Raw genomic sequence first — 24,667 nt, forward strand, 5'->3', positions numbered from 1 at the left:
TGAGATTCATACCAGGGACTTTTGAGCTGTGGCAGATCTAATGATTCTGAGGCCTTGGGCAAAATGGAAAAATGACCCTATCCTAATGTTCTTTATTCTCTCTCTCCCCCTCCCCCAACTTGGCAATAAAGCTCTCCTTTTCCATAATGTATGACACATGTTAGGCTCAAACTTTATTTCCCATCACTATATTCTGTTACCCTCGCCAGCCCACCACCTTCCTCTTCATCCCCCAGCATGAAGCCCTGGACAATTGTCCAAGGTGTTCCATAGGGAAAACCTTGCCTGCTTCCAAGCTCACACGCTTGGTCACTCCAAAGACTAACCAGAATACATTGATTTAATGCAAAACAAATGCCTCCTTGGTCGTTTCTGATTCTTTCTGGCATCAATCAGTTGACTTCCTAGATTTGGCCTGCACACCATTTAGCGTTGATATGAAGAGAATGCAATGAAAGTCCCATTGATTATAATGGGTTGAGATTGCTTTAAAGATTTTGCGCAATCATGGTGCAATAGTATTTGTGCAGCACCTTGCCTGTATGGACTTAATTTGAACGATTGTATAGAAAACCTATATTTCCCTCTTACAGCTGAAAATCGTTCCAGTTGCTCACTTACAAAACACCGCCGTGATTCCAGTTTTAGTGTGTGGCTACACGGGAAGGCATTGCTAGACCGAGACATTATTGATCAATTGGTATCAATCCATAAAGCTTTGCCACTTTTCTAAGACTGCATCTTTTGCTTGATTCCCTCATTCCAGATCATGCCGCCCTGCTTTAAACCACAATTGTCCAAATGTCTTCTGCTGCTATGATGCCAGATAAAGGTTACTAAGCCACCAGCCCCTGATCAATACGAGGAAGGCACTGTCATCGGCTAAATGCACTGAGGGGCAATGAATTGTCGAAGGCTTTCACAGTCGGAGTCAACTGGCTGCTATGGGTTTTCCTGGCTGTGTGGCCACGGTCTGGTAATTTTAATCCCCGATGTTTCACCAATAACTGCGGCTGGCATCTTCAGAGATAGGACATAGCAAGATGGGAGTCTCTTCATGCCAAAGTGTGGACTGTGTGATCAGTTGCTGGGCATTTTATTTTGGGGGGAGGAGGTTGTAATGTTTCATGTTACTGTAGTATCTGGGTGTCTTCCAGGGGCTGGAGCTAGGAAGCTCCTTTTCTGTGTCTGGGTGGAGTTCATTAGCAAATCCATTAGGAAATGTTTTTTCCCCCTGTGTCTGGGTGGAGTTCATTAGCAAGTACTGGGGGCAATTGAGCAAATGGCTCTCCAAGGTGTATTTGCGTCATAACACTTTTTATTTCATCCTATGGCTTCAATTGGCTTTGTTTGGAGAACAGGCGTGCTGATATCACTCATTCTGTAATGGCAATCGGACTTATTGTTGATACTGCTAAATAAATGCTTCATTGGCCATTCCTTCTTTCTGCCATCAAGCATTTTGAACCAGGATCAAGCCTTCAAAGCTAAGCCTTGGACTGCATTGTATAATGACTGTGTGTGTACCAAATCCCCAACTACAATACTTTCCATATAGACTAGAGCAGGGGACCCCAACCTTTTGGCACATGGGGGCTGCATTAGTGTGCCCAGTGCCTAAAGAGGGATACATCTTAAACAAAAATGTACCAAAATTATTAACCTACTTATTTAGTTCAAAAGTGAACATTCAAAGGTAAATGAAGAAGTCTTAACTTTAATGCAATCCATATTGGAACAATATTTTACTGTGGAATCCTTTTATTTAGCTGCATGTGCTTACCTAGTCAGTGTGATTTTTGTGGCTGTTTTTGGTTAGCCAAGTCATTGATGTCCAAGTCAAGGGCCGCACAGAAAGAGGTCGGGGGCCGCATGTGGCCAGAGGGCCTCAGGTTGGGAACTGCTGGACTAAAGGCCAGGGCTGCCAGGCGGTTTAACGTAGAGAGGTTTCTCATCTTAGAAATTAAACTACTCATTAAAAGAATGGCAATTGTAGTAGAGGATAATTATATAGCAACTCTTTTTTGGGCTTGATTGCACAGCCAAGCTGGAAATGGTGATTACTTTTGAAGTCATTTAGGATATTCAAAAATGGCCAGTGATTTTGAAGTGCCCCAATACTGATTGCTGGCCAAACAAGAGTATCCTGGAGGGAGCTGGTTTTTAAATAGAGCTAATTGGTGGACATCCAGTTTGAGAATATTGTCTCCTTTATGAAGTCGATCTCCAGCACCACTAGTCTTGTATGGAAAATGTAGGCATGAATGCTTTTGAGGGGAAATAAAAATCTAAAAATCCCATTCCTCTGTGAACGCTGAATAAAACATTAAGCAGATTACATGCTTGTATATATATATCTATAGACATGCCCATCAAATAGATAAAGCCAGCATGGTTCGAATACTGGACTAGGATCTGAGTGGCCTGGGTTCGAATCTCCATTCTGCCATGGAAGCTCGCTGGGAGTCCTCAGTCAATCCCTGTCAGTCTAACCGCCTCGCAAGGTGGTTGTTGTGTGGATAAAAACAGAGGGCTACAGAATAACATTGTAAGCTGCTTGTGGCCCCCTTTGTGGGAACATACAGAGTATACGTGAAGAAATGCCTGCATTGCCTGCTCCCTTGCTTTTATGTGGCTGCTTCCCGCATAGAAAGCTCTGGCTTCTAGGCAGCTGAAATAGTCTGGGATTCCCTTCTTCATGCATATGTTTGGGGAGTCAGCCTGTCCAAATGGTGGGACCCTTTCATTGAGCCAGGAGTAGACTGTTAAGGGAAAGTCATGGGCCCTGTGGCGGAGCCTCTGCTTCGCATGCAGCGTGTCCCTGGTTTAATCCCTGGCATCACGTGGCAGGAGATATAATAGACCTCTGCCTCAGACCTTGGGCAGTCCGTCAGAGTAGACAATGCTGACCTTGATAAAGCTACGGCACAGTCCTAAGAAGAGCAACACCCACTTGCATGGATGTAGAAGTCTGCAGCTCTGCCCAGGATTATAGAGCCAGGTTCTGACTTTGTCTAAGGCAGGAGTAGTCAACCTGTGGTCCTCCAAATGTCCATGGACTACAATTCCCATGAGCCCCTGCCAGCAAGTGCTGGCAGGGGCTCATGGGAATTGTAGTCCATGGACAACTGGAGGACCACAGGTTGACTACCCCTGGTCTAAGGCACTCTGTTCTACCCCAGGTTGCATGCTGGATGGGGAACCTCAGATCTGAATATTTCTGTCCTGCACAGAGAAAGCGAATAGGCTAGAGCTAAACCAAAACCCACAAACTGCCTTCTGTACAGAAAGCTATTGGAGTTTTGCACGAGGGGAGCACTGAAACATTTGCTCTCCCTCTACAATTCTGGAAACGGTTCAGTTCAGCCGGAGCTACAGCTCATGGTCCCTCTGCCACTTGCTCAGCTCTCCCAAGAAGCCTGAGATAACCTCTGAATCATTTATTGTGCAAGAAAGCCCAAAGACACCGGTGGGCAGCATTTGTTTATTTCTCTCGGTGCGCCAGCCGTTCCCTTGCGACACACCAGCATGTCCCGGCCCACAGTTTGGGAATTACGGTTTTAATAGAACAATTCTTTTAGAGCTCGGCACTGGGGTGATAAACGGTTTTGCGTCAGAACAGGGCTTCTGAAAGAGAGGCGCCATTTCAGCTATTGGGGTGTGGGGAAGGGGGAGGGAGAGAGGATCAGATGTTCAACAAAGGCTGACTTGCAAATTAAATTGCAATCCCAATGAGTTTTTAGAACATTCGTGGCAGATATTTTCTTTGAAAAGATGTACATTTTTTATATTCCAATGACAGTGGTACAATGTTCTCAACAACGGCCCTTTTTAGAAAGGAATCTGTGTACATAAACAGTACCCAGTCCCATATTTAGCAGATGTCAATCTCACTGGCTTCAAGGAGACTTTCTCCCAGGTGTTCTTATTTATGTGGGTATTTATAGCCTGCTTTGCTCCCCGAGGAGAGCCAATATCATTCCATTGACTTCCATTTTATATTCACAACAACAATCACCATCAGGTTGGGTTTGATACCCCGCTTTCCCCTTACCTTACAGGAGTCTCAAAGCATCTTGCCTTCCCCTTCCCTTCTTCTCCCCCCAACAAGGCACCTTGTGAGGTCAGTGTGTCTGAGAGAATTTTGAGAGCACTGTGACTGGCCCAAGGCCCCCTGGTGGGCTTCAGGTGGAGGAGTGGGGAATCGAACTTGGCTCTCCACATTAGAGCCCACTGATCCTAACCATGACACAACACTAACTTTCATAGGAGGCAGGTTAGGCTGAGAGTGAGTGACAGGCCCGAGGTCACCCAGGAAGCTTCACAGCAGAGTGGGGGCTTGAACTGTGGTCTCCTAGGGCCTAGTCTCACACGTTAACCACCATGCCACGGAGGCTTCTCTTTGACTTCCAGCCATCATCCTTTACCACAAGCCACCTTCTCAGAAGCACAGGAGTCACTTCTCTGTGCAATAGGCCCTTGATGCAAGGCTACAGGTGCAATGGCAGATGATTGGGTAGTTCTTTCCAGGAGAGAGGATGCTGATTGGCTGGAAGAGATGTACAAAACTGGCTGTCCCCATGTAGCTGCGTTATTCATATCTATTTAGTTGCCATGTGGGATTGCTAGGAGCAGGCCATTACTGCCGCACAGCTGGGAGATCATGACTAAGCAAAAGATCAGTTGAGCTGGGGGATAGGGAGGGAATAGCTTCCTCACAGCCTGTCTAGACGGTGCCTTTGCTCCAAAGCGCTGACCTCCCATGCCATCTTGTACAATTTATGCCTCTTCCCTCTGTTGAGCTCAGAGGGCCAGGCATGGCACAGAAGCCGCTGAGCACAAAAGCACAGCCTTGGAAGCAATCCTTCCCTTTTCCCCACTGGAGAGTAGCCTCATCACACACAGAGTGCAGCTTGTCTACCAGGCAAATCTGACAACTGCCCTGCTTCCCCCCCCCAATCTCTTTGACAAAAGGGGGCTCAGGAAAAACGAGTGCCCTGTTAGGCAGCCAGAAAGAGAGGAGCATGAGACAAATGGCACACCCCATCTGCATCACTTGCCTCTCGTAGATTTAATTCCAGTAGCAACCTGGAGACCCACAAAATGTTGAGGAGATGGGGGGAAAGAACTTTGAACTGGAATGCCTTGTTGTAACAGTCTGTCAAGAGATTGTTTCTCCAAACTGAATTTTCCTGTTGAGAACATTGACATTGATGTAACTTGAAAAAGCTACACAGCGAAATGCGTTGGGACCAGTTTAATATTCTGGACCTTAAAGAACTAATTGAAGTTTGAAGACTCCTTAGAAGTCTGCTTATTATACTATAACATTTGATACACCATACTGGTATCCCAGAGTCCTATTACTCAGTTACCGTTGTAAACAGACTCAAGGGGAGGGGCCGTCTAGAAATAAACAAACAAACAAACCATCAAACAAACACTACGATTGAGAAGATGCCCAGTTCTTTTGCTGATGTCAATTAAAATTAACTTCTTCCGATGAGCTGATTTGGGCAAACAGGCCTGGAGAAGATCTGCTACTGAAAATAGCCCTTTAATCTCAGTGAGGTGTGCAGATACAAAATGAGGTGGTCTTGGGTTCAGTGGGAACTCTCAGTTAGGAGGCCAGAGGGCCAAAGCATGAATTGTTGTATAAACAACTGAATTATAGTGCATATGGCTTTCTTAGCTCACTGATACAGATATATGAATTTAGGAAGCTCCTTAACCTGCAGCTTGCAAATGGTAGAAGCCGTTTTGGGTTTCTGGTGGGGTAAAAATGGGGTTTGAATATCAAAATAAAGGATATATTAAGTCTCGCCATTGAGCTACCTAATTCAGTATTTTCTACTGACTGGCGGAATGATTCAAGTGGGTAACCGTGTTGGTCAGAAGTAGCACAACAAAATTTGAGTCCAATGGCACCTATGAGACCAACAAAGATTTATTCAAGGTGAGAGCTTATGTGTGCAGGCACACTTCAACCACTGTCTTGAGGTACAGCTCTGTACCTCGATAGCCCCTCAGACGTACCACGGTGTGAGAGATTCTAAGATGGTGGCTGCCATTTTTTAATTTTAGATTTTTATTTGCATATGGGGCATTACAGGCAAAGCGTGGTGGGGCAAGGAAAAGGGGGGCTGTGTTTTATGTTTATTTGCATATAAAGAGAAACAAACATTGTATAGATAGATGAGAGACAGACTCCTAACTAACCCTAACTATTGTTTGTTGTTCATTCTGTTCTGTTCTGGAGTAAGGTGACCAGATTGTCCCACTTTTGGAAGGACATCTGGGGGTACCTGGCAAATTGTACTTATGTTGAAATTTAAAAATATATATTACAATACTATTTTTGCGTTCTATGCATTCTATGAAACTTTTTGTTGCTCCATATAGACCAAATTTTTTATCAAGAACCCCAACCCCAGTCAATGGTGTCCCGCTTTACCTTATTCTGGAGGCAAGCAGGGAGGAAGAGTGCTCAAAAGAGCAAGAAATCTCCTGTTGAGACATAGGAGGAGATTATTTGAAAAACATCAGTAAGTTCCTAACCTAACTATGCCAAATAAACATCTCCTCTCATGCCCCCTGTTGGATATTCTTTGTATGGTTTTGAATTATGCACACTATAGGTAAAGGTAAAGGTATCCAAGCAAAGAGTCATGTCTGACCCTTGGGGTGATGCCCTCTAGCGTTTTCATGGCAGACTCAATACGGGGTGGTTTGTCAGTGCCTTCCCCAGTCATTACCGTTTACCCCCCAGCAAGCTGGATACTCATTTTACTGACCTCGGAAGGATGGAAGTCTGAGTCAACCTTGAGCCAGCTGCTGGGATTGAACTCTCAGCCTCATGGGCAGAGCTTCAGACAGCACGTTGGCTGCCTTACCACCCCGTGCCACTAGAGGCTCTTGTGCATACTATAGCCCTTGCCTATTCCAACAGGACCTCCTGTATGCACTACTTGTACACTACCACAGAGTTACACTCCTTGCCTAACTGACACAGCAAATTTCATTACTTCTACCCAGGTATTATTGCACAGGGACCTTATCCTCATTGGCATCTGACCACCCTACACTAAAGGTTTAAAAATCTGTTAATGTATTATTATTATTTCTTAGCTGCTTCTCCTTAGGTCAAGCTCCAATTAGCTTACAATTATAAAAATCAATACAGGTAACAACAGGAAAATAATTCTTAAATTGATAAAAACAATTGACAAGCAACTGCAATAATTTAGGAAGGGACATTAGTCGCAATCAGCCTGGGCAAACAATAAACTTGCCTGTTGCCTTTAAGATCATAAGCTAGGTGTCATGGGAATCTATCCAAACAGACATAATAGAGGGGCCGCCAGTCAAGAGGTCTTGCCCTGGTTCCCATTCACCACGCTTCAGAGGGGGGGGGGCACACAGAGCCAGGCATTCGACTCTGATAGAAAAGTGTGTTTTGCTTTTCCATCTCCCCCCCGCCCCGGAAGAGGTAGCAAAAATAATCTCAGCTATGCCAACAACTAAAATCAAATCCCCGGTAACCATAACTTCACAGCATAACTGGCTAACAGAAAAATAATCATGGAGACATTGAGCGAGTGTTAGCTGCGGTACAGAAAGCATTTGCCTGCAAATGAATGCCAGTAATGAAGGTGTCCAGTAAAACCCATGGGGCAGAATATTCCAGGGACGTGGTGCCACTGCCTGCCAACATCAGATTATCTGGGGATTCAGAAAGGACTTCATAAGACAATGATCTCTGGTGCCCAAGGGAGCAGGAGGTCCATCAACATAACCCTGCTTTGTAGGTGAGAAACAACGTCAGGAACAACCCAGCACTTCTGAATTGCTTCCAGAAACAAACTGGAAGGCAGTGCAAATGTAGGAAAACAGGGACAAGCACCTTTGACACAGCATTCTGGCCATTTTGACATTCAAGGGGTCTCCAAATATCAGCTTCATCTAAGGGTGAGTGTCAGTATTCCTTCCTGATTCCTGATGAGCAGACGTGCTATTTCGCCCCCCTGACCAGCCCTGCCTTGGTACCCAGCAAGTTGAACCGTTTAGTTGTACCTCCCTGAGAGAAGGTTTAGCCAATACATTTCTGAGCACCAGACCAGGTACACTAAGCAAGGAGTAACGTTGGTTTTCATTTTAAAAGACAGGAACCATCATCATACCTGCGGATGACACTGTAAGCTTACCTTAGCCAGTACTGCAATGCAAGCTTCCTTTACCTTAGCCAGTACTTGCGGTGCCATCCTAAGCAGAGCTACACCCTTCTAAATCCCTTGACATAAACAGACTTAGAAGGGTATAGGACTGCAATGTCAATGTATTTAGGAAGCTTACTTAGGACTCACCCAACAACTGTGGTTAATTCCAGATAATGAATCCTGGGGCTTAGATGCCAAGAATGCATTCAAATGCCCAAGAGCATGTCCAGACTGCCTTTCCCGTCTGCTGAATAACTCTAGAGAGTCCTCACACAACAATGATCAGGAAGAGCAGAGTGTAGAAGTGGGTAACCCCGGCCTCCCGGAATCAAGTTTTTAAAATTCTTTGGCCAGTGTTTCTCTCTGAGGTCGAAGGGATCCCTGCCAACCACACGGTCTGGGTACCGTCCCAGTTTTCCTGCCTCCTCAGGGGCTGACATGATGGATGAGGCCTGCTTGCTTCTGCGACTTTCCTAGCAGCTCCCTGCCTCTCTGCTTCAGCGTGCCAGCCTCATCCTTTCCTTTCCTCCTCTAACTCCCACAAGGAGCCGCTTGCTGTAATATAACTTCCAGCAGAGCGGACAGGCAGGGAGACATGTTGGGAAACAGCTGTCAGTCTACTCACACAATCGTACCCACCACAATGGGTTTAACACTCCCTGGGATGTGTGTGCATTTCTTTTTTAGCTTCTCTTCTTTTCCTGAGATGCTGAATGTGCATCTACCCTGCTATATTCTTGGCTGGCCTACATTCCGTGCTGACTCAGGGTCGCAGATCCTCCAGTGGAAAAGGTAACCAGGCTGCGGGTCTTCCCCCTGAAAAGCGTCAAAATCCCCTTTTAACACTTCGTGTTAGCTCAATAAAAGCCGTGTTTAAATCACCAAACTGCCTTCCGTGAACTGTACTTGCCATTTTTCCCCCTGCTTCTTAGCGCGATAAAATAGGGGATAATTATGAAGAGGATGAGCAGGTTTAATGAAAGCCAGTTTCTTTTGGTATATTCCTGAAGCAGCAATCATCATCTGTTTGGCTTTTGAAGAGCAACAATTATAATCACTTAAAACCCCCAAGGGGAACAAAAATAGAATTCAGATTAGCATATAAAATATACAGCTGGATTGGGCAAGCCTAAGGAAGGGGGAGGAAAAAAACCTGGGAAGATCATTCTCATTTGAATGCTATTCAATTTCACAAACAAAATGAGTTCAAGAGGATTTTACATGCTTCTTTTTGAAGGATTTTCCTAAAAACGGAACATGCAAATCAGCTGATGGCGGTGGCACAGGCAGCAAGGGAACAGAGAAGGGAAAGGTAGACCTTAGCTTAGGAAAGAGCTTACATCAGTCAGTTTGTTCGTGTGAGTACAGCAGGCAGGCGACATTACTTCCAACTTGTAACAGAAAAATGGTCTATGTATATTCTAAGTCAACAAGAAAACATGTATGTTCTTGGACCTTGCTTCTTTGCCAGAGAGCTACTTGGTAACAGAGGAGGCGAGAATGGAAGAAGAACCCACACATACACACACTACCAAGCCGTGTGGTCACAGAGTTGGTTACCCACGTTGTTTCCTTTGATGTTGAAGCTGAACATGCAAGTCTTTCATGGAGCTGTATTTGACTCACAGTCCAACAGAGGACCCCTGCTGATTTAATTTATATCCCACTTTTCTTCCAGGTATTTGAGGGCAGCAGATCTCCCCTCTGCCATGTTATCCCTTATGACAGAAAGAGAGAGGGAGAGATACGTGAACAGTTCAAGGTCACCAGGCATCTCTGGTGGTGGTTGTGGTGGTGGCAGAAAGGGCCTTTAAGCTGCAGCAGACTTATGGCAACCTCATAAGGATTTCAAGACAAGAGACGCTGAGAGGTGATTTGCCTTTGCCTGTCTCTGCATAGTGATTCTGTCTGGGCTTCTTTGGTGGTCTCCCAGCCAAGTCCTAACAAGGTTCAACACTGCTTAGCTTCTGAGATCTGGTGTGGCAGGGCTAGCCAAGGTCAGCTAGGTCAGGATGAGCATCTCTACTGCGGATTTAAACCATTCATGGTCCAGCACTCTAACAATTGGATTTCAGTCCTAGAACATAAAATCATAGAGTTGGAAGGTACTTCCAGGGTCATCTAGTCTAACTCCCTACACAATGCAGGAACTCACAAATACCTGCCTACCCACAGTAACCCAAATTTCATGCCCAAATTTGATGGTTATCATATCACCTCTTAGTTGCCTTCTCTCCAAGCTAAACAGACCAAGCTCCCTCAACCTTTCCCCCACCATCTTTGTCACCCTCCTCTGGACATGCTCCAGCTTCTCTACATCTTTCTTCATTTACCAACTCACGCTGCTGACTCATGTTCAGTATATGATCTACTAAGACCCCAGATCTTTTTCACACATCCTACTGCCAAGTTTCACCTATCCTATAGTGTTGCATTTGATTTTTCCTACCTAAATGTAGAACTTTACATTTGTCACTATTAAAATTCATTTCGGCCCAGTTTTCCAGCCTGTCAAGATCATCCTGTATCCTGATTCTGTCTTCTGGTCTGTTTGCTACCCCTCCCAGTTTAATATCATCTGCAAATTTAATAAGCACCCCCTCTATTCCTTCATCCAAATCATTTATGAATATGTCAGGTCAGATCCCTGAGGCAGTTTACTCATCACTCCTCTCCAAGAAGATGACAAATCATTTACAACCACCCTTTGGGAACGATCTGTCAACCAGTTCTCGATCCACCTAATAGTAATAGGATCCATACCACACTTTACCAACTTGCCATTATGAATATCATTGGGAACCTTATCAAAAGCCTTACTGAAATCAAGGTAAATAATGCACACAGTAGTCCCCTGATCTAGCCAGGTAGTAACTTTCTCAAAAAAAAGATAAAGTTAGTATGACATGATTTGTTCTTGAGAAAGCCATGCTGACTCTTAGTAATTACAGCCATCTGCTCTAGCTGTTCAAGGACCAACTGTTTGATGACTTGTTCAAAATTTTTTGCTATCTATAGACATCAAGCTGACGGGATGGTAGCTACCCGGGTCCTGCTTTTTCCCCTTCTTGAAGATGGGGACAACATTTGCCCGCCTCCAATCTTCTGGCACTTCACCTGTTTTCTAAGAATTGTCAAAAATAATGGACAGAAATTGCATCTGCATATTCTTTTAGAAGCCTTGGATGCAATTCATCTGGCCCAGAAGATTTGGTTTCATTTAAAGAAACTAGATGTTTATGGACCCTACAGTGATCCTAGGCCACAGCTCCCATCCCTCATCACATGAAATGATCTCCCAGTGCATATGAATATGTGTACATCTACACATATATAATTCTCTCCAACATCTGTACAGGTTTCATCACTTTGTTACAATGGCAAGCAACTTCTCAATAATGCCTGAAAGCTCAACACCAAGGTGGAAGGGCTTGTGAACCTGCTACTTAAAGCTCTGCATAAACTCTGGCGCAAAGCCTTGTGGAACCTCTTGAACAAGGTTCTGCAGAACTAGCAGCCCTTTCCCATCCATTCCTGAGTCTCTGCACTAAGGTTTCCCACAGGCCTGGAGAAAAAGAAATGCCCCCTGCCTTTACCAAAGGCTTAATGGATATTATTTACCAGGGGATGTTATTGACTTCCATAGCAGGAAAAGCTTCAACTTTTCTACACAATAAGACTCTGTTGCAGAACCGGGACATTTTCTCTAGGTCTTCTGGCAAACTGGAGCCAACCCAGTTTATGCTTAAGAGCATGGTAAAGGTGTATAGAGACTGAACATTTCTGCATCATGTTTCTACACAATTTGGGGGAGGGGACTCTATTAGAAAGACTAGTGTGAGACATACTCCATGTCTCCAAGCAGTGGCAGGATCTAAGCAGTAGCTCTTACCCAGGTTAATTCCCTTGGAAAGAGAAAGTACCCTGGAGATTTATTGCATTTTTGTAGAATTTGTTTGATTTACAAATATACAGGTGGATGTGCAGAGATGCTTCCCTGTCTTCTTCAGCATCCCAAGCAATCCTTTTTTTTTGTTTTGACACAGACACAAAATTGCCCCCCCTCTTCTAAAGCTGGAAGCATGTTTTATTTATTTAATTTCAAATTCATTTGTACCCCGCCTTTCTCCCCAATGGGAACTCAAGATGACATTCTCCTCCATTTTATTCTCACAACAACCCTGCAAGGTAGAGTGCACTGAAACAATGTGACTTTGGCCCAAGGTCATCCAGCAAGATTCCATGTCATGAGTGGGGATTCAGAGCCAGGTCTCCCCAATAAGAGCCCAACGCTACACCACACTGGCTTTCGACAGAGTCATTTTTCAACAGTTAAGTCCCACTGATATCTACGTTTCTGAGGACACGATACCATTAATCTTTCTTCATCCCTGTAGCTCCACTGAAGCTGAAACAATTACATTTATTTTACTGCATTGTAATTTTTATTGGGATGCTAGATACGGTCTGATTCTGCCTTTGTTGATCGGGTTCCCTGGACACTCTGACCATTTTTTTTAGTTAATTTCTTACTTCTAGATAAGGATGCTACAATTTCTTATACTGTAGCAAAGTTTTGTTATGTAGCCATCAGGGTGCAGAAATCCCTAGCTAGCATAATGGGAAGCTCAGATTGCTTGCAGCAGGGGTAGTCAACCTGTGGTCCTCCAGATGTTCACGGGCTACAATTCCCATGGATTCACTGGCAGGGGTTCATGGGAATTGTAGTCCATGAACATCTGGAGGACCATAGGTTGACTAGCCCTGGCTTACAGGACTGCTCCATGATGTCACTAGTTGCTATGTTTCCCTTTTGGTTTTATCACTGGTAAATGAATGAAGGACTGCATGAATTCCTTTTCATGTCAGACTGACTGTATGACAGCTAGGGATGCCAGTCTCCAATTGGGACCAGGGAGTCTCCTGGAATTTCAGCTCATCTCCAGACTCCAGAGATCATCCCCCCTGGAGAAAATGGCTGCTTTGGCATTTGATCCCACTCTGGTCCCTCTCCTTCCCAGTCCCACCCTCATACTTCCCAGGGATTTCTCAATCTGGAGCTGGCAGCCTTACTCCCCACCCCCTGCCAGCAGGGACCTGGCCACTCTTGCCCTAGAGGCTAAGGCTGCAGCTCTGTTCAGGCCCCTGCAATGTGGACTGGATTCCAGTAAAAACCTACTTGATTTTCCTATGTAACAGCATTGTCCCCAAACCAGTTGACGGGGCCAACTCCATGGACTTGCACAGAGACACACCAAGAGTTCTAGCAGTATGCAAGCCACCCACTCGACCAATCACTACAATGCTGGGCATGCTGTAAATGAAACATTCCTGCAAAGGTTCATCTTTGCTACAGTCTGCTGTAGCACCATCAGAAAATGGCATCTATTCTTTCTGCTCATTCCCACCCTTCCCACCGGATTTCTGGTCTCCCTGAATCTTTGCAGCATCGCTGAGTCTTCTTTTGTGTTCTCATCGACCGCTTTCGGCAGCCCCAGCCGGACAAGTCAAATCATACATACTGCTGGGTATCAATCAGTCAATCACATCCCCCCCCCAAAAAAAAAAACCCTGAAGGACACAGTCAAGAACATTCTGAGGCTATAAAGCTTTCCTAGAGATGACAGGACAGTTTGGCAATTCTTTGGCAATTCTGTCCCCCCCCCCCCCGTATGCCCTTTGGGTTCAATATAGGGAAAATTGGGCTTAGGTCATGGCTAGGAGTTTAGTAGGTTCACAATGCTATCCTAAGCAGATCTATATGGACTTAGAAGGGGGTCACTCTCTTTAGGATTAGCACCCTCAGCCTGCTGATGGGAGTCCAAATGGCTGCATTTCCTTTCATGTGAAATGCTCTGCATGGAAAACCAGATGTTAGCAGGAGGAAGGGTTGATCCCCCACTCCTCCCCCACAGCTGGATAACTTTGGGCCAGTCACAGTTCTCTCAGGGCTGTTTTTGCAGATCAGTTCTCTTATAGCTCTCCCAGGCCCACTCATCTCACAGGACGTGTGCTGTAGCAAGGGGGAGGGAAAGGCATTTAAAAGCTACTTTGGGACTCCATTTGGAAAACACAACCCAGCTTTTCTTCAGTTTTTGCTGTCCAGCCTCCTTCCTGATATGATATTGATGGGCAAGGGCAGCTTCCCTGCCATGAAACGGTTGGCACAGGATCAGTGTCATGCGAAGGATATTTCCCTGGAAATACGACCTGCCACTTCTTTCCTCTCGCAAACCTACCAGGGGCTGCCCCCCACAGGCCAGCAAGTGGCTGAGAATCCCAGAGGAGAGAAAATGGTGGAGGATGGTTAAATGGTTGGGGCAAGACGGGGGACAAATCAGGGTTCAGATTCCAAGAGCTTTTTCCTGAACATGGCTTGAGCGGGGTAACCCTTGTGTGTTCTTTTTCAATTAATTTATTTTATTTTGGAATTTATATTCTACCCTATCTTCAGAAGTTATCTTCTGGGCCAGTGCTGGTCAAGCGTCCACAAGGATCTTCTGTCCTGCACCAGTTCATATCTATGCAATGGCATACATGGATCCATGCAAGCTCCCTCAGGGACCAGTTACTTGATATGGGGCTGGCATTGAGGCAGAAGGTAGAGGAAGCCCAAAAATCAAATCTCGAGCTCAACAAGTCTGAGAATAGTATAGAGAGTGATTTCTGTACTGTCATTGCTGTGCAACTTTCAAAGTCCATACATTACATTATATTGCAGTGACGTTTTTTTTTACCAAAGGAAATCCGATCCTTCTTGCAAAAATCAGATGTTTTAAACATATCCATTTCCAAAGCATTGACAGTGCCACCTCCTTAACGTTAAGGTCACATCAAGAAAGGACACAGGGGGTTCCCCTTTTTTTCCTGGGCTCCCTCGGCCATCTGTTTAATCGTGCGCCTGTACCGAGCAAGACAATGCGGCGTGGCATGCAAAACGCCATCGATGCTTGTGCAATTTAATGTGAAGACTAATTGCCTGCTTGCTTAGAAATGGACAAACAAAAGAACGGCAGGACATTTGCTGGCAGACAAGGAGACGGAGCCAGCCCTGGCTATCTGTCTTCAGTCCCCAGAAAGGCACATGTGTCCAAACAGCATGATTAACACAGGCGGCGTGGCTTGCGTCTGCTACATTAAAGACACCATTGCATTCTTAGAATGCACCCACCAGGAAGTCAGTGCTGAATATATTTTTAGAAGGAAATGCTTGACTTGCTAACAAATGGCAGGCGAAAATAGATCCTTCACTCCACCCCCCCCCAAAAAGAAACATTCTCACCAGCAGCTCCTCCTTCAGAAAGAGAAAGGCCCTGTTTTGCCTTGACGGTAGGCTAGCATTTATTTTGGGAGGGCAGAGGCAAAGGGGGGCAGAGGCAAAGGGTACTCCTGTACCTCCGATATGGCTACAAGAGTTGGGCTAGTGCTGCTCCTCATGCAGGGCTCAGTAAAACTGCACCCACTGAAATTTCCTCTCCAGCCAGAGGGAGAATACTGGCTTTTCAATGGGCGATGCTAGCCTTGATGCACACAGGCGAGCCCATTGGGTTAGGGCTGAGTTTGAGGAGCCAGTCAGCTTCATCATGCCAGCATCCAGCACTAGATACACACAGCTTCGAGACAAGCAGTCACCAGACAAGCCACAGATCTGAGCACGCACCTTTGTAAGATTGCCAGTGGGAAGGGGCATGGAAATATCGCTGGGCTAATGAACACCTTTTCAGGCTCATCAGTTCTTTGTCTTTTGCTGTTTTTCATTGTTGGGGCAGCATCTCTCTCTCTTTCTCTCTCTTATTTGCTGGTGCTCTTCATCCTGTGGTCCCTGCAGGAGCCATGTGAGTGTCCACTTCCAGTTGTGGTGTTTAGGGTGGGCTGGGGAAACCACACGTGGCCCTTGAACTTTGTGAACCACACGTGGCCCTTGAACTCACAGGTTCTGTCCTATTTGGCCTCAGATCATCTGGAGCTGGGGGAGGTTCTCCACCCTGTTTCAAGATCCCCAAACTAGGCTGGTCCGAAGGGCTCTAGGTGGTACCTGGAATTCTCCTGCTATTACAATTCATATCCAGGTGATCCAGATCAGTTCCCCTGGAGCAAATGGCTGCTTTGGAGGGTGGGCTCCATGGCTGAGGTCTGCTGAGGTCCTGCCCATCCTCCAGCCCTGCCCTCCCCTGACTCCACCCCCAAAATGTCCATGCATTTCCCAACCCAGAGCTGGCGACCCTCCTGATCAGGGCACAGCAGAACGAGAAGCAAACTTGTTCAGCTTCGGCACTATACTCTTATCTACTTTGAGTTATGCTCACAACTTGTAGTCATCTCAGGAATGTTGGGGTTTTTTGGCTGTGGTAGCTTGACAGGCTATCCCTATGGGAGCCCTTCCCTCCTATTGCCAAGTAAACGTCACCTGTTCTGCTGCTTAAAGGCGTTTAGAAGTGCCTGGGTGCCTCCCTCTGATCTGTACATTTGCACCGACAGGAGAATTGTTCTCTGACAGCAACTATGAGGGTATAACCTGACAATACAATCATGAGTTGCAAGGCCAAAGGCATTCTAGACCTGATCCTTGCACAAGCAGCCCGGTCCAAAGCAAAGTGTCTTGTCTCTAGAGACCTTGCTATGGATGGAAACCTCCTCCAGAATGCCTACAATGCTCCCTTCTTGGCTTCCTTTTTTCTTGAAAAACAGATTAAAAATGCATCCCCTTCCTTTGTTGTCATGCAGAAGAAGAGAACACATGTCCTTGTATTTTTGTGCTTTTCACACTTTATTCTGGTCACACCACAGGCCTCTCCTTTACTAGGTGAGGATGGGAAGGGATTCTTACGTTTCTTCCCCTGCCCCCTACAACTGTTGTATGACTTCTAGGGACCAATTCAACAATCTGGAAGTACAGACGGGATTACTGGAGAGGAAGTCTGTCATCCGGGAAGGGTTCAGACAGAGTTGTGACGAGTACAAGTGGTTACACATCACTTGACAGAACCCTTCCAGGCCCTGGATGCCTGGCTGATTCATCTAGATGTCAAAACAGGTCTGAGAAGGAAGGATGCAAAATCCAGTTCACAGGGACCTCCTCATTCCAGATACAGACAGCAGTTTTAATAACAAGTAAATCCCATTGATTCTTGTGTGTGTGTGTGTGTATGCGTGGTAAAACTTCTCTAAATCCGAATCATCAGTAAATGGAACACAGTCCATATCACAGCTATAACCCCACTTGTTATTAGAACTCCTCGGCCCCAGGGTTCTTTCTGAGATGCCCTTTCATTTCAACAAGACTCAAAGGGATGGAAACATGAAGGATCGAAGTGCCACAGTGCAAAAGAACTAATGATTAAAACAGAGGTGGGTGGCAATTATCAGCATGCCATCAAAAATAATTAGGTTTATTAACAGCAAATTGTAGGGACCTCTGGTAGGTGCATTTCTGACATGATTGAAACAACAGTTCAGAATACTGTTGTCGTCTTGTTGAGCCTACAAACGAGAGAGGTTAATAGGACTGCGGGACTTCTCCTCCTCCCCCTCCCCCTCTTAGAAACATGAAAAGGAAACAATCCCTTTTTCCAAACAGGTTTTATAGGAGATCAGGAATTCCTTTTAGGATTGCAGTTCTATGCTTATTGAGTAGTCCCTCTGAACACCACTGGACTCATAAAGGTGAAGATTGGACTGGGCAGAAAGACCAAAAAGGGAGTTTGCTTTTACTGCACAGGGGAAAAACTGGTTTGTTTCAACACTGTGGATCTTTGTTTCTGCAAGCCACTTTGCCAAGTTTTGCACTATATAGCTGTTGCTAGAGATTGCTGGATGGTGGTGAAAAGACCAGGGTTTGGATTACTGGCTTTAGGCCAAGTGTGGCCTGGCCAAGAAAAGTTACCAAACTGACTAGTCTCCAGCAGAATTTACAAGCCTGCCTTCCTACTCATGGGATCATAGAGTTGGAAGATATCTCCACGGTCCAACCTCCTGCAGAATGCAGGAGACTCACAACTTCCTGTCTACCCACAGTGACTCCAATTCCATGCCCAGATGATGCCCCCCCCCAATCCATGGCCAGTCTGGCCTGGAAGAAATTTGCTTCCCGATTCCAAAGTGGCAATTGGCATTTTCCTAGGCATGCAAGAAAATGCCAGGAGAGCCAAGAACTGACACAGCCCTTTTTGCCCAGAAAGTCATTTGTGACACATCCACAATCTTTAGAACAACAGAAAGTCAAGCACTTTTCACTTCTTGATATAGATTCAAGAGGGTTGCTGCTGGGTTGGTCTGAAGCACCCTGAGTTGCAGGGAAACAGAAATATAATAGAGATAGATGATAGATAGATAAAAAGTGTGAGTCCAGTGGCATCCATAAGACCAACAAAGTGTTATCTAAGGTCTAAGCTTTTGTGTATCCGCATACTTCCTCAAAGGGCCTTGATGTGCAGAAATCAGGTTTCTGAGAAGGTGGACATGCACACGAAAGCTTATACCTTGAATAAAATGTACTCAGACTTTGTTCTGCTTGTTGATATAAACTGCCTTTATTGGTCCAGCTTGGCTCCTCCAATCTTGGTCCTCTGAGGTTCTTTGCTGGGGGTGTTGGAGTTGGAACCTGAGACCTCTGGCATGCCAAGCAGGGTCTCTGCCCCTGAGCCCTGCAAGTGAAGGCTCAAGTCCCCTGAAAGAGATCCAGTGTTGTGTAGTGGTGAGAGTGTTTGGACTTGGACCCAGGAGATGCCAGTCAAAATCCTCACCCTAATATGGAAGCTTGCAGGATGACCTCAGGGCAGTCACCTTTTCTCAGTCTAGCCTATCTCACAGGGTTGTTGTAAGGATCAAAAAGGAAGGGAGGACAATGATGTAAACCTCATTGGTGGAAAGGTGAGGCATAAACAAACATTAAAAAGAAATGCACCAGAGGTGAGGGAGTGCATCCCTGTTGGAAATTCCACCCTGTCAGGCTGCTGACAGCAGACCAAGGGGAACTGTGGTCTGGCCTGTGCCTGTCATTTTAGGAGGGCCCTGATGTGCAGGAAACAGGCAGGGGAAGTTTTCCAGCTCAGAGATCTTTCTTTACAGCAGCTTAAGCCAATGGTGAAGGCAAAATTTACTGGGGGCGGGGTTCCTTACAAAGTCAAGCGGCCTAACTTTTTCAACCCCCTTCTGCGCCTCATTGGCTATTGCGCTGCTGCTTCCCTTTAAAAATCAGTTACCACTGGACTGGCTTGCCCGTGCACGATAGTCCAGGAGGGCACCATGCCATCCAGATGCATCCCCTTTTCTCTGGCCACTGTTCTTCCCCAAGGAAGGTAGCTCCTACCTGCCACTGTGTGCCGAGGACCTTGGAACTGCGCCCTCGTTCTAATATTCTTTGTCACTGCCCTGAATAGGCAACGCCCACCCAAGGCTATAATTTAAGAGCAATGTCCCAATTTTGGAAATCACAGAAGGTTAGATGCCATCTCCCTTTCAAACCTTTCATTCTCTGTGTCATTGCCAGCGACCCAAATAGATAGAAAGGAAAAAAGCTCATCTCAAAGGTACAACAAGGCCATAGAAGAGCTCAAGGGGAGGGGGGGAGAGGGAAGTTTGCTAGGATGGTTGTACAAAAAAATACATCTTTTAAGTGGGGCATCCCCTGAATGATCTTTTTAACAATCCATGTGGAGATATACACTATGGGAAGGTGTGTGGGTGTTACCACTTTTCCTCTGACAGTGACTTTGTGCATTAAAGAAGTGCATGGTGCACAGAAGTAGACGTGCTGCGCATTTCGTAGGCTGGGATTCTACAGGTGGAGGGCTGCTGTGCTGCATTTGCTTAGTAAAGACGCAGAGTTTCTTGATGGGGACGTGACGGACAGATCTTCACGAATGCAGTTTTCCCCTCATTATCTGGTCTGAGCAAATCTACACCTCTGGAATCCTTACCAGCCCCAACTTTGTTAAACGCATAGAGTTAGTGTCAGGGGGATTGGAAGAGGGGCTCCTCCAAAGGGAAGCCAGTGCATGAAAGTGGCTACAGTGGTGCCCTTGGACAAGGAGGACCCAGGTTCAAATCCTCCTCAGGACCTCAAGTGGCAATGCTAAGAACATTTGTTGGCAGTGAAACCCACTGAAGAAGAGGGGACTGACTTCCCAGCAGACCTGCTTAGGCAGCTCCTGTTCTGCTGCACCTTGGCAAAGCTCTGCCAACGGGAGGGTCAAGGCGGCGAATGACAAGTCTCTCTCTGGCTCAGACAACAGCAGCGGGTTGCCAACTGACCAGGGGGGGAAATACACACCCACCCACCTAGCACGCTTTCTCCCAGCCACTGGCTCTGCTGGCGCGGCCCGGCCAGGAGAAACTCCATCAGCTGCCAATGCCGCGTTGTGTCGGGAGCCCGACGAGGGAGCAGCCCAGGGGCAATGCTGACCTCCCGCGCACCGAGCAGCAGCTTTCGTCTGGAGCAGCCAAGGAACCCGGGCAGCCCGGAGGCGGATCCTCGACGCCGATTCCCGGCAGCTGCCTTGGGGCTGCCAGGCGCCCCCCGCCCCGAAGACGGCCGAGGGCCGCCCTGAGACTCTCCGGTGGGTCGGCGCGGCACTGCCGGGGAAAGTGTCCGGAGTGGGCGCCTGGCCGAGGGGGGCCGCTGCGGAGCCGGCGCTGCTCGGAAGGGCGCCCCTTCCGCTCCCCGCCCCCGCGAGCCCAGCGTGCCGCGGCCGAGGCGAGGCAGCCGCGTCCGGCGCGGAAAGGGAGGCGAGCCCCATTGTTCTTGGGCGGCGCTAGCTCGGCTGACTCGCCCTTCTCCGGCTCGGGCACCATTCAGAGCCCCGGCCCCCTCCCACCCCCACGCCGCCGCCGCCGCCGCCGCTTCCGGGCTCATTGACATTCGGGCAGAGACTTTGGGGGGGAAAAATGAAGACCTGAACGCGGAGGCATCCCCGCGCACCCAGCACCCTTTGCCTTCCCCCCCAGGGCAGAGCTGAAGTTTTCCCCCTGCGGGGACTTTCTTAAGAGGATTCTTTGGGACCACTCCCCTCCCTCCCCCCCAAAACAGCCTCGCCTTCCCTCCCCAATGCAAGCCCCGCTGCAATCAACCAAAGGGCACTTACCATTGCAAGCTCATGCTGCTTGGTCCACGCACAGAGAAGTCTTAGGAATTTGCAGAACGCCTGACGCTGGGTGGACCATCAAAGGGGGGGGGGGGGGGGAAGACAGACAGAGACAGAGAGAGAGAGAGACAGAGAGAGAACAGAGCACTTGGAAGTCAATTCTATAATCATCTCCAAAACAAAAGGAGAAAGGGTTGACCAATCAGAAGCAGACCACCCCTCTTCTTTCTCCTCCCCCCCCCACCAAAAAAAGATTAACCAGAAAACATTAGGAAGACGATCCAAGCGGATCGGGATGATTACCATGGTGGGAGTGCCTGGTGAGGGTGGGGGGGGGGGTGGCTGCAGGGGGGGGAGGACATGGCTCGCTTACTTGAGTCCAAAGCCAGGAAGAAGAAGAAGGGAGGAGAGAGTCTCCATGAACAGAGAACCAACAGGAAGCCCATTTCGGTTCACTGGTTCTGCTTTCCAGTGATGGATGGTCCCCCCCTCCATTCAATAAAACCCTCTCTCTAGTAGGCACAGATGTTCTCCCCCCCCCCCCATCACACACTTTGGGGCTTTGAAATTCTGGCCTCCTCACATGCTGCTTTTTTGAGGGGCGCACTTAGGACCTTGCAACATGTGCAAAGATGCATTTGTTCTGTGCTATCATGAAACCAATGCATCTTTGCACAGTACAGTAGGAGAGTAGAGTAGGAGCTTCAGATGTGCAATTTGGCTCCAAAAGCAGCTCTGTGTGTGTGTGTGAGACTATGTCACAGCACCTGTGAAAAAGATATTCCAATCTTCTTCCCAACTCTCCCCATCAAATTGGCCCACCTGAGCTGCTGGGGAGGGGCCTTGGCTTGGTGACAGGGCCTCTCTGCAGAGTAGGTGATGTGAAAGACCTCTGCCTCAGACCCTGGAGAGCTGCTGCCAGTCTGAGCAGACAAGGATGACCTCAATGGAGTGTGTATACGTCCGGTTGGAAGAAAGAGACATGTGTCCATATAGACAAGCCTTGGGTTCTTTATACACACAGTTCTGACTTGAGGGCTGGGGTGCCACAAAGAGATCACCTTTCATGTACTGCTTTTGGGGTAAGCCCATGCCTATATACTCCAAGGGCTAATTCACACCTGCATGGATGACATTTGTGTTCTGTGTAGTTGATTATTGATGAACACTGGATTTGGTGGTGGATGGAGTCTCAAGGCGGCATAGAAGAAGAACTGGTTCTTATATGCCGCTTTTCTCTACCCAGAGGAGTCTCAAAGTGGCTTACCTTCACCTTCCCTTTCCTCTCCCCACAACAGACACCCTGTGAGAGAGCCCTGATATTACTGCTCAGTCAGAACAGCACCGTCGGGGGTGTTACTAGCCCAAGGTCACCCAGCTGGCTGCATGTGGGGGAGCAGAGAATCAAATCTAACTCACCTCATTAGAACTTGGTGCTCCTAACCACTACGCCAAGCTGTCTTACAATTGTCTTCCCTCCCTCTCTCCACAGCACACCCTGTAGGGCTGAGAGCTCTGAGAGAGATGCTCTCGGAGAATAGCACTATCAGAATTGTGACCACTCCAAGGTCACCCAGCTTGCTGCCTGTGGAGAAGGCTGTGTGTGTGAATGGGCTTCAACAGCCCATTCACAAATGCAAGCCAGTGGAGGATTCCAGTTTATTGTGTATGTGTATATAAAATTTAGGCATGCAAATGGAAAGAAATTATAAGTAGAAAGCTACTACTGGCCCCAGAACACCTAGCCATAGCGATCCATGTGTTGCTCACCTCCAGGTGAGATATCTGTAATTCGCTCTACATAGGCCTACCCTTGACCTTAATCCGGAAACTGCAGCTGGTCCAGGTTGCACTGCTCAGGTCCTTAAGAAGACTCCATGGAGAGCGCATATTCGACGTGCTCTCCAGCAGCTGAACTGACTACTGGTTGAATTGTAGATCAAGTTAAGTTATTACCTTTAAGAGCATACACGGCCCAGGACCTGTGTACCTGAGGGACCTCCTCTCCAAGGACCTGCCACAAATTCCAACCTGCTGGTAGTCCCTGCCCCCAAAGAGGTTTGATTGGCTTTGACCAGAGCCAGAGCCTTTCTGCCTCTAGCTCCAGCCTGGAAGAATGAGTTGCTGGCCGAGACTCGGGTCCTATCGGAGCTGGCAATTTTCTGCAGGGCCTGCAAGACATCACTCTTCTACCAGGCATGTGGCTGAGGCCAACTCAAGCACAATATGACTTCAGAAAGCCTCCCCATCTGAAATCTGCATATAAAATCAAACCCAGAATTATTCTGACCCATAAGGGCAGGGCAGGAACACTCAAGAGGGTAATTAGTTTTTTAAAATTTAAAAATTGTTTGTAAATCCTTTTATATTTACTTTGTGTATGTTTTACTGATGCTAGCTGCCCCGAGCCTGTTGCCTGGGAGGAGTGGCCCAAACATCTAATTAATAATAATAAATATAAAACCATTCTGTAAACATTGGATAATGCACTTTCAATGTGCTTTTACAGCTGGATTTTGCCTGTGTGAAACAGGAAAATCTACTTCTGGCATGCCTTGAAAGTGCATTATCCAACATGTGCAGAATGACTGTCAGTTAGGGTTAGCTGGGCCATTCTCATCAGAAATGCTGAACTGGGGTCTGCCATGCTTGACCACCCTTTAGCCCCACATTCTCTTCATCAGTTGCAAATGGGAGGCATATTTTTCAATGGAGGCCTGTTCACTCATGGCCATTCAGGGAGTTGTTTGTCACGTCCCTCCCTGAGAGTATATTATGGTGCCACCCACTTTTCAGACCTGTGTGTTCTCCATTCCCCATTCCTTGTTCTGCAGTTGCTTTGCAATGGTAACTCCTACAAATCGGTCATACATAAAAACTTTGTTTTGTTTTTTTCTAATCTTGTTTAAGTATTTCTACTTGTGTTTAAGAAAAGACCCTGGCCCTTGTTGAGGTCAATCGCACCTTTAGGCTAGGGCCCCTGAGCACATTGTTGTTCCAAAGATCTTAGTGCTCTTGGGGAAATATAAAGGGAAGGATGGTCCCATAGATAAGCTGGTCACAGATGTTTAGGGCCTTGAAGGTTAGCACCACAACCTTGAACCTGATTCAGTCTCCAATCTGGAACCATTGCAGCTGGGAGAGCTCTGGTGTTATCTGTGCTGTCCATTGAGAGCCTGCCAGAACTTGGGCTCCTGAATTTTGAACCAGCTTGAGTTTATGGAGCAGTCTCAGGGGCAGCCCTACATAGAGCGAGATGCAGAAGTCTAATCTAGAGGTGACCATCACATGGATCACTCTGGCTAGGTCTGCCTCTGGGGGATAGGTGCAAGCTATGTTAAATATTAACATATCATTATTCAAATTCCT

General features: G+C 47.0%; 1 protein-coding gene across 4 annotated transcripts in view; it reads right to left on the minus strand.

Annotated features, from left to right (window-relative positions):
• The window catches only part of ELAVL2 (ELAV like RNA binding protein 2), a 177,390-nt gene extending 155,955 nt beyond the window's left edge, over window positions 1-21,435 (minus strand). For 2 of the 4 annotated variants that reach the window (XM_077345216.1, XM_077345210.1), the window contains exon 1: window positions 21,299-21,434. Coding sequence is in view for 1 of the 4 variants with exons in the window: in XM_077345222.1 (XP_077201337.1) it covers window positions 21,299-21,301 (3 nt within the window). In the remaining 3 variants the exon portion in view is untranslated. Of the gene's footprint in view, window positions 1-21,298 lie in introns of all 4 variants that reach the window. The other 2 variants (XM_077345220.1, XM_077345222.1) reach the window with 2 other exon arrangements.
• Between the last annotated feature and the right edge of the window lie 3,232 nt (window positions 21,436-24,667).

Source organism: Paroedura picta, chromosome 7, assembly GCF_049243985.1.
Source record: "Paroedura picta isolate Pp20150507F chromosome 7, Ppicta_v3.0, whole genome shotgun sequence".
Lineage (NCBI taxonomy): Eukaryota > Metazoa > Chordata > Lepidosauria > Squamata > Gekkonidae > Paroedura > Paroedura picta.